At 40.1% G+C, this 11,054-nt stretch overlaps 1 protein-coding gene across 1 annotated transcript in view; it reads right to left on the bottom strand.

Annotated features, from left to right (window-relative positions):
* ARHGAP6 (Rho GTPase activating protein 6) overlaps nt 1-11,054 on the bottom strand; it is a 69,514-nt gene that overhangs the window by 32,728 nt on the left and 25,732 nt on the right. Inside the window, exon 3 of the mRNA XM_014308709.2 lies at nt 8,050-8,121. Coding sequence (XP_014164184.1) covers nt 8,050-8,121 — 72 coding nt within the window. The remainder of the gene's footprint in view (nt 1-8,049; nt 8,122-11,054) is intronic.

The following is an 11,054-nucleotide window of genomic DNA, read 5'->3' as shown; positions in this document are numbered from 1 at the left end:
TGGCCAGTCAAAACTAAATCAGGAAGCAGAGCCTCATATATCAAGCAACTCTGGAGGTGACCTATGAGTAGAATGACACCTAAAACCATCTGCATTTAATTTAGGACAAGAAAGAACATCCTCACACAGATATCAAGCAATGCAGGGATTGCCAGTTCCAGGACTTCAGTTAGACCCTTCCCTCCTGTACTCAGCAGAGTGTGTCTACAAAATTATGACAGTATCAATATTAATTTTTTTACTGTTCTGAATTATCTTCCTAATGAACATTTAAGATGACAAATTTGAAATGCACATATGCAACACGTGTCCCCTTCTGGCAGTCTAAGCGGGTGCTTTCTTATTCTCCCAGCCCCCCTTTTTATTTGTCCTTCTTCAACATTTCCTGAGAAAAGCCAACACAGTATATTTTTCTGGTTTGGCTCAGAGCTGCCTGTGATTCAGACTGGGAGAGGACAGCAGTACTTAGCTCATGTGATGCCCAACAGCAGGCTGGTGCCATTGATCCTACATCAACTGGGGCAAGATCAGCAGGAGATGAGCTCTCAGCACTGCTTCATTAAACAAGTTTCATTAAAATGACCCTCTCCTGACTTCAGTATGTGAAGGCTGGCATTTTGAGGTAGGCATTGCCCCTCCTTGGAAACTCCCAGGTGTGGGATTCCAGTTTTTAATTGCTCTTACTCAGTGTGGCCTAGAGAAAGGACAATGAGCCTCTGCTCCAGGATGTTCTGATGTAGACCTTCTCAGAGGACATGAACCACTTCCTCGATTGCTCAGTGTCTGGCAGAGATGTGGAACTGGATGAAAACCAACTGGCTGAATTTCAAACTAAATACAGATGGCAGTGGTGCTGGCTGGCAGTGGTAATTACATTAAAGAGTTGGCAAACCCAGTAAAGTTTTGCTCATTTGTTGAAATTAAGAGAATCAGTTGCCCCCTCTGCAGACTGCCTGCAGCCTCAAGTTCCCACCAAACTGTGTGTGTGCTTGCACTATGGGCTGTGGTGGCTGGGAGCATGTTCTACTCACCATTCTTCAGAAGCATTCAATCCCAACAGCTTCCTTGTTGGACAGGTAATCAGAGTGAATGTTAGCCCTTCTGACATTTCAGATTCATTAAAAAAGAAAAGCTGTATTTCTGTGATTAGCAACCGATAGATGGGACAGAAAGGGCACTAACTCAAATCACAAGATGTGTGGGTTTGAGGCTCCAGTCTCACAAGAAAGGTAAAAGGACCAACTGCCTTTTTACAGATGTGTGCTGAGGATCCCCTCTGTCAGAGAAGTTTCATTTGCATGAAGACATGTACCTTAAAGCACTGGCTCAAACCTTGGTCTGTTGTATACATACCGAGTGCCAAAGCTACTAAGTTATTCTCTGTAAACTCAACAAAAAATTGATCACTTATTCAGTGAGGAGACGGGCAGCTTAAAAAGACATTTTGCAAAAAGCATCATGTAAAATGTGAAACAACCTGGCAGATTGGGCAATCAGTTTGGAAACAGACTTGTATCCTTAGCCAGCACCACTTTTAATACACTCCAGTTTTCAGTGTTTACTGGCAAAGGAGGGAATTTACTATTTTGGGGAAGTGCATAATTTCTCTTACCAGAAAGTCAGTCTTGCAGCTGTGTCAAGATTCTTAACAAAATTTTGATTGAAACTGATATGTTCCTAAGAAATCTTTCTTTGGCAGTAAATCATCATTTTCTATTAAAAAGCAGCATATCACAGAAAAGTTCTTAGCCAGATCAAATAAGAGTTTCAGTGATCCCAAATCTACCTTTTTGCTAATCAAATGATAATATTCCCAAATCCTCCTTTCTGCTAATCAAATGATAATATTCAGGATGTTGACCCACATGGTTATAGCTTACCTGACCTCATGTCACCCTGTCCAAACATAGTTAAAAGATTTCTCCGAAATTTCAGCTGGTGAAAACTGCTTTCCATCCCACAGAACATAACAGTCTATTAGGAGCCAGTGAGATCTATATTCTAGATTCTAATGAGTCTTTCAATACTAATAAAGTGAAAAGTAACTATGGTTAGGGTCCTTAGCATTTGGCTAAGGACATCATAATGTTTTTTCTTAAGGACATCATAAATGCTGGTTTTGAGTTGCTAAAATCCTGTGACCAAGATTTACTAAGGTGCTTGTACCATATCTATTTAAATGACAGGAACAGAGATCAGAGAATAACAAACTTTTAAAGGGATATTTAAATGGGGTCTTTAAGTCAATCTCCCCAGCTAGCCAGACAGGGTAACTCTGTTTTGCTAACTGAAATCAATTATTTCAGATCTGTAGAGACAGTGATGGAAGCAGAAAACAAGGAAAACAGAAACCTCAGTCCATAAAGGGAACTGTAAGACTCCTTCCATCTGAAGGTTCTTCAAAACCTGCACTGACTCCAGTAGATTCGAGGTAAGACAATGTTCTCAGTATCAGTTCTGTGGCTGAAAATCTCTTCTTCAGCTATTCACAGCTCACTAACCTTTAAGGAATAATATAAGGCCCTGCCAATTACATATGCTTTTTTCTGGGAGTAGGTCTGGGGTTTTTTTACAAATATTAAAGAGATTATTTGGTACTTTACTTGACTTCAGTAAAAAATATGACACAATGTTGATTAAAAAAACCTCTTTTTTATGCCTAGAGAGCATGAGAAACATATTCAAAGTTTTTTTATAGAGGCATGGTAAGTTGGTGGAAAGGCTTTTAAAAAAAACAATTTCTGATAAACTACAATAAAAAAGAAACTTCATTTATTCAGCTCCCTCTTTAGGCACACAGACACCAAGATAGGCTGAATTACTGAGAGCAAATGCAAACATTAATTAATATCTTAATTTACTGAGCATGAATAGGAAGTAAACACAAAAGACATTTTCAAGAATTTTGAACTAAAGAAAAATTGAACATTGCTGGATTTGCATATGCCACAGAGTTAGCAGGAAGGCGTTTTCTCATGAAGTCCTGCATACACAGCAGCTCTGCTAAGGCCCCAGAGATGAACCTGTCAAGTATTTACATCCCATGCAGAACCATCAGCAAAAGGGATGATTCTCAGTTACTCAAGCAATCACATAACAAGTGACTATAAATTCTGAGCAGGTCTCTTTGTTAACCTGCAGGGTTTTCTGGAACCAAGGCAAAACAAACTTGGTTTACTGATAAAATCTTCTAGAGCGAGTAATTTCTGGGAGGCATCTCTCTCAGAAATGCCGGTGTGTACTCTAAAAGCAGGTCTGCTTACACTGACACCCACATCACTGGCAAGGGATGGCAAAGACTCTGTTTCTGCTGCCTTAAAAATTAGCACTGAACTCATAAGGGAACAATATCCAGCTGCCAGCAGACAGCATCCTGAGAATGTCTTATTCCAAGCAGCACAGACATGTTACTGCTCCTTCAGCCTGAGCACTGTTTGTCAGCAGCCAAAGGCAATGTTTGGAGACATCTGTAGACAGTAGGATTGAGGGTCATGATAGCCATTAATAACGAGGCCGGGTAAAGCAAAAACACTTGAACGATGGAAGCTGAAAATATTGCTTAAATGTCTGGGTGGAGTGCTGCTCTTCTGTTTAGTCTGTTTACATCCAGCAAGTTTTCCTTTATCCTGCTTTGGTGAATTACTCAGAGATGTAATAACAATTGAAAAAACATTTCTTTTACAATTTCTCCACTTTTAACGAGATGTTGACAGATATAAAAAAGAACAAAGATATATGAAACTCATTTAAAGCGCATTAAATGCTACTGTGGTGTCTTTATTGGCCTTCAGAAGCCTGACAAGTTGCTGAAACTCTCACTTAACAGACAGGTTGACAGATCCATCTAAATAAAATGTGAAATTTAGACAGCAAAAACTCCATAGATTGGACTGAGTCCTAAAAGACAAATTATTAAATCTCCAAACAGTCCTAGAAAAAATGACCACCATTCCTTTTGGTTATGCCTTCTAAGCATAGATGCCTGGTGCGGGGGGTGGGGAAGAACAGTCTTGGGCACACATTGGAGAAAGATGGCACCTCTCCAGAGAGAGTAACCCCAGAAACCTACACCATGGGGCAGTTCAGTGCATGTCAGTGCTAAAGGAGAGGGTTTGTCAGGCAAAAGCTGCAGTGAGGCCTCCATCGTGCATCCCTGGTGACCAGCATGGTGGCCCTTTCTTTCCATCTCTGTGGCCTCCTGTGCCAGGCACACCCCTGCTACCTTTGATTGCAACCCACACACACAATCACATGGTGCTGCATGACTGTCAGGATTAACCTTCAGGAGTCCTTATAAAAGGAGATTTTCAGGTGGCCCACACTCTGGGCAGGACCAACAACATGGCCCCCTCAGCCATTACTTGGGGGCTCCCGGGCTGGGATAGAGAAAACACAAAATGTTTGGGATTAATTACTCTCCCAACTGCAACTGTGTTTACAGAAGTGATGCTGAAGGGATGGAAATGAAGTCTGCACTAAGGCAGCTGCATCTCCTCTCTATGGAGTGTCTGGTGATCAGCTTCCCTGCTTGCCCTCCAGTGCCCTGCGGGCTGCTCTTGTTTTCTTCTCACAACAGTGCAGCTGGACTAGTTACTAAAAAAACCCACCACAAACCCCCCAAAATAAACAGAAGGAAGGCATTCCATCCGGGCATGAGGACTAGGGACCTGCCTGGGTGGTGTGTGCTCCCAGCCTTTTGTGAGGCACACCCATGCTCACAGTGAGGAGCGTTTCTCTTGGAGCAGCTGCCCAGAAATGCAAGATACCCTCTCTACAGAACAAGCCTGCTGTGAAAGGCATGTCAAGGGAGGTTAATTCTGACTCCAAGTGACATGGAGGCCACTGTTCAGGGAAGGTGGTGGGGCTCAATTCTGGTGTGAGCATAGCAGGCTCATCCTCATGGAGACCAGCAGCACAAGGCCTTAGATTTTTCTTTCCAGAGCTAACTCATCAGCTGAAAGCTGGGCATTACTGTCACCTCAACTCCTGAGGCTGGAGGAGATGCTGGTGCTGCTGCTTCCCACAGGAAAACAGCCACCTCTCAAGCACTGTGCCAGGCTGATGGCCCCCCTGGCACAAACCAGCACTCCTGGTTGCTCATTCCCTCAGTTGAAGAGATCTGAATTATACTAAAGTCAAACAGAAAAGACAAAACATATTTTTTAGGCTGAAAATAAATACCTAGGCAGTATATCAGCTCAACAACATTCTACTTCAAGAAGTATGTATCAGACTAAAGAAATCCCATATGCAAAACTAAGACCTGATCACCGAACATGTACTCATGCATTAAGAGTCTGCTCAGCAAGTACCTGAGTGGCAGATGATCCTTAATAACTCAGAAGGGCAGAGAAAAGTACACCAGGACCAACCATGGCCAGAAAACCTGACAAGTAAGATGCCACATGGTGCTATTTGGGCTATTTTTGCCTAACATCTGCTGTTGGCAATTAGTAAGAGTAGATATGCCTTTCTTTTCACTCTGCTGACACAACCTGCTCAAAAGTGGCTCTTTCCAATTTCCTGGACTCTTATTGACCAACCCACGTTTTTCCTGAAGGAGAGAAATACAGATTCTACTGTTTGAAAAGTGCTGGGGTATTTTCCTCTCAGAGGGTCCTATAATATTTTATATTATTTTATAGAAGCTCCTATAATACTTTATAAGTGGAGAGTGCATGTAAAGCTTCTATAACTCAGAATAAGACAGTGAGAGATGGGAAAAAAAGGAAAAAAGCAGGTGGGATAAAAAAAGGATAAAAGCAGTGTGTTTGAAACATCTGAATTTCAAATAATAATAAGAAAAAAATGAATTAAAATTAGGAGAATCAGCATAGTGATTTCTAAAAACGCTTGGTATAAGTAACCAGATAGTATGAGCAAGGCTGAAAACCAGGAAATAGACAAATTTAAACAATGATGAATAAGTGCAAAGTGCTGATCTTTACTGGCAACTAGTGAGCCCTAAAAGGCAAAGTGCACTCAGAAAACTCTTCAGAATAAAAATCAAGTATATCCCCAAACCTACTAACTGAATGGAGTATAAATACTACCATGCAAGGTAGAGACAAACGAAAATCCCTGAACAGAAGTGTAATAGCAGAAAATAATATTATCTTGAAGTGCTCAACTGGTGCAGCTGTGCAATTACTAGAAACAAAGGTCAGCTGAAATAAACCATGGCTGTAAGGAAATAAAATAGAATGCAAGGCAACACAAGAAAAAAAATGTTTGAAAGATCTTTGGCAACAGAGAATTTAGTGGAATAAAGACCAACTCAGGGTTAAGGATTTGTATCCATCACCAAAAGGACACTCTCACTTCTCAAGTCACTGTACCAAAGAGCATTGGTGGAGCTCTGAAAGTGCAACTGCAAAGATCTACCCAAGTTTGGGTGACACAGCAAAATTCTGGCTTTAGTGAAATATCAAAGCACTTTATCATTGTTAAAATCTGCTCCAGTAATGAAAAAATGTGAGAAAAAAAAAGCCAAAATGTATTTTAACTCTCAAACTTCTAAAAATAAACTTGCAACAGAGACTACCAAAGTCATGGTACCCCTAAGGAAGGAAAGATGAAAGCTCTCAGTACACCAAAAATTTGTGAGAGACAAAACATTTTAAAATGCAGGATGTGGTTAGCCTTTTCTGATGCAGAAGAGCACCTCACAGGCCCTGTGAAGATCAATATCTGGCAAACACACCTAAGAGCAGAGCAGGTTTTGCACAGAATTATGTTGCTTTGCACTCTTATCGGTATCAACAACTACAGAAAAAAACATAGCAATGCAATGACTGACTAATTGCAATGTAACCAAATGTAATGAATTAATAGGACAATTCAAAGAAGATTCTCCCCCAAAGGTAGCTACAAAGTCATTAAATCTCTTCCTTAATGACTCCTCCTGCATGTGGCTTCAGTCATATACCAAGTAATTCTTGTAACAAATTAAAAGTTTGGTACTTGCTATGCAATAATACAGGAAGCCACTGGATGCATCAAACCAATGATGTGTCAGGGCACATTCAGTTTTAGAAAGATTAATACAAATATTTTCCATAACCAATTTTAAATAAAGAAAATAATAATCATGCATTTTAACTCATCAACCAAGTAAAAATGAAAATAATAACATTTTCTTCTTGACAACTCTGTAAACTAATTTTGAAATGGGGATGTTAATTTTTACAGTGGAATTTCAAAGTTCTATTCTTCTGCTAAACTAGACTTGAAGTGAGGACATCAGAGTAATCAGGTCACTTCTGTCACAAATTCCTGGATTTGAGTGCATGTTTTTGAAACTGGGATACCAATACTGAGTTTCACAACCATTTTTCAAGACCTTTTCCAGAAACGAACACAAAATTAGATGCACAATTACCTACATGCAATTTCACAGACACTTTCCAGCATCTCAGAATTTAGACTTAGTTCAAATGGCTCCAAATTACAGGTCAACTTCAGGCCTTGGATTAGGGCCCAGCCCATAAAGCTGATTAGTGTCCAAACAAAAGAGTACAACCCTATCCGTAAATCCGTGTCACGTGGAGTTTATTAAAATCCAACTGATCAGTAGCACTGAAGCATTCATATATTTTAAACAATGGTTATTTTCCTAAGGTTAAAGAAATAAAAGCATACCAACAGACTTGCTTGGGCAGTGCTGGGTTTATGTGCTCTGTAAATTGAGAGTACAAATGCAGGTAAAGAACTGCATCATGTTATACAGACCACGTTCTGCACTGAATGATGAAAGTGGGTAGAAAGAAAATTGGAGAAAAGATGCAGTCCTGTAAATCTTCCTTTTTTTTCCTCAGGGAAAAAACCAAACAAAACCGACAAAACCAAATCAAAACCAAAACCTTTCAGTTGAAGAGATCTGACTTATACTAAAGTCAAACCGAAAAGATAAAACATATTTTTTAGGCTGAAAATAAATACCTAGACAGTATATCAGCTCAACAACATTCTACTTCCAAAAGTATTTATCAGAAAGAAATCTTATATGCAAAACTAAGACCTGATCACCAAATATGTACTCATTTTTACCTTTGTCTCTGTTCTTCTCCTTTCCTAAAGAGTCCAGTTTCTTTCTTAATGACTTCTTCCTCTTTTGTCCATCTGTAAGAGGCAAAAAACAAAAAAAAAAAGAAAACGTAAAAAGGAAGTAAGTGAAGAGAAGTAACCCTGAACAAACTGCTGCACAAGCTGCAGCGAGATGGTCACAGCACTGGGGATCAGGAAGGGTGTGAGGCACATTTCACAAAAGCCGGGGACTGTCACAGTCCTCTGGCCCAAAGGAATGTGGCTTTGCTCACCCAAACACTGAGGCTGTACTGGGGAACACAAATGTATCCCCTGCATGCTGCTGGGCACATTTACACATGCATGGTCACTGAAGAGTTAACAATGGAGGTGTTTTGCTGGATGCTCTTGAGAGCAAAGCACCATAAACCTAAAAGGTTTATCCTACAGGACAGCCTTCATCCATGGTCACAAGGCTGTGATTCAGGTGTGGAACTAAAGGTAGTATTTGGAAAGGGAGGATTGCTAACCTCCAGGATAAAGCTCTGCATACCAGCCATACCAGTTGGGTGATAGCTGACCACCTTCACATGACCCATCTGATCTGAACTCATGTTGGGAGCTGGCACTAGAGTACAGCATGTCCAGATTGGTTCAGATGGATTAGAGCCTCAGAAAAGTTTTTGTTCTGACAACCAATATATTGTCCAAGTTTTCACTTAGGTATTAAGGACCAGTGGTTTTAAGCAATATCAGAGGCAGGTTGGTTCTTGAAACAATTATATCAAAAGGTTGGCTATCATTATTTCCTTCAGCAGCATCTTTTATAATGAAAAGTCAACAAAACAGAATTTTATTTATTAGGTCTCAACAAATACCAGGGATTAAGTCAGGGGCCTGCTTTAACTCGTACCTTTGGAATTTTTTAACTTCCAAAGCAATATAAAGGGTCTAACATAGACACTGCTCTAGATAAACTTTAATGAACATATACTTTTCCCTTACTGGTTTTGTATTATGGTAAAAACTCAAAAATAAGCACACCATATCCATTTCACTTTTAGGGCAAGAGAGTCACCAAGTAACGCGTCTTAACACATTTTCCTAGTTGTGTAAGCCAGTGTCTTAAGTAAGCCTTAAGTCTTTTATAGCAAGGAACATACCACAAAGGAGTGAAGTGGATCTCTGTTAATGAACCCTCATCTTTGCAATTAGGGGTCATAAGATCACAAGATATTTCTCCATACTTTTCCCTCAAATCCTTCTGAAAACCAAGACCAGATCATTACCTGACAGACTGCTCAAAAAATCTAACTTTTTTTTATAGCCAATTAATATACTTTTATTTTAAATATAACATTTCTTTTTTTCTTTTTACTTTTTGTAATGGTGGTTGAACCGACTCCACTTGCACTCTGTAGTTTTTTCCAGGATACCACAGAATCACAGAATGGTTAGGGTTGGAAGGGACCTCTAGCCCCTTCCTAGAAGATCATCTAGTCCAACCACCCCCCCAGAGCAGGGTCACCTGGAGCAGGTGACACAGGAATTTGTCCAGGTGGGTTTGGAACATCACCAGAGAGGGAAAATACACAACCTCCCCAGGCAACCTGTTCCAGTGCTCTGACCTCTCCAATGTAAAGAAGTTCTTTTTCATGTTGAGATGAAAATTCTTGTGTTTTCGTTTATGGCCATTGCTCTTTGTCCAATTGTTGGGCACCACTGCAAAAAGTCTGGTGCCATCCTCTTGGCACCCATCTTTGAGATACTTATATAGACTGATGACATCTCAGTCTTCTCAAGCCTAAACAGACCCAGGTTCCTCAGTCTCTCCTCACAAGAGAGATGCCCCTCATCATCTTTGTAGGCAGTTGCTGGACCCTTGCCAGTAGGAGATTGTTTCTCTTGTGCTGAGGAGCCCACAAGTGGACAGAGCACTCTGGCTGTGGCCTCGCTGAGGGTGAGAAGATGGGCAGGATCAACTCCCTTGATCTGCTGGCAAAGCTCTTCCTGATGCACCCCAGGATACCAGCAGCCCTCCCGGATGGAAGGGCTCCCAGCACCCACAACTCAGATATTTGGTTCCTGTCTCGAGGTACAATTGCCAAGTGTTGGTTATGTTAACTCCCCTTTTCCCACACCTGCTCTGGTGAGAATTCATCGCTCTGAAATAAGGCTGACTAGATGGATAAGTTATCCTTATACTGTGAGAGTTCAGCGGTATAATGGTGGTAATTCATTGCCTGATGCGGTCTATGATTAGATTTTCCTTTTTTCTTAGACACATGACAAGGCTATAATTCAAAGTCATATTCTGATTGATGAAAAGCTCAGACTTTTCACACCCTCTGACATTTCCTGTTGTTAAGATTGAGTTTTTAAGAGAAATTCTTTCACCTCTTGGCAATGTGAATAGTTGGTAGCCTGCTCACATACACCTGACAGTACAGCTTGTTTTTATAAGGTTCCCTGCTACCATTGTGTTCTGGCTTTATATCTATAAAATGTTTTTCAAATTATTTTCCATGGTATAAATTCAAATTACTGCTTCACAGACTCTTTTTGATAGATGATTTATATTTCTTTAGAGTCACAGAGCCATATTCTCCAAAAACCCATTTATTGATATACTGAAACATAAAAAAATGAGAGAAAGAATCAAAATTTGATGTAAAATGCAGTGTTTTGCTATGATCATTTACATTTACAGTTCACCCCACAGCAAGAGAAAAAGAGTTGCATATGAAAATAAGGCTGAGAAAAATCTCAGTAAAAACTAAAGCTCAGAAGATCTGCCAAGAAGTCTGAGGTCAGTTCAAGTTTTCATCCTCCCCAGCAAAAGACATGACAAATTACAGTCCATATGCTGTACATATAAATATGTTTTCAAATTATGTTAATACAGGGCACATCAGGCATGAACATTGCTGAAATATTCATCGTGTTTAAAGACTTATGCAACCTCACCAGTTTTACATATTAAATTAATCCCATTCACAATAATAATGCTTAGTATTTATTAGCTGCAG

The sequence above is a fragment of the Geospiza fortis genome, unplaced genomic scaffold (genome assembly GCF_000277835.1).
Source record: "Geospiza fortis unplaced genomic scaffold, GeoFor_1.0 scaffold50, whole genome shotgun sequence".
NCBI classification, from domain to species: Eukaryota; Metazoa; Chordata; class Aves; order Passeriformes; family Thraupidae; genus Geospiza; species Geospiza fortis.
Note: the sequence above shows the minus strand (reverse complement) of the source record. Positions and strands in the feature narration are given on the sequence as shown.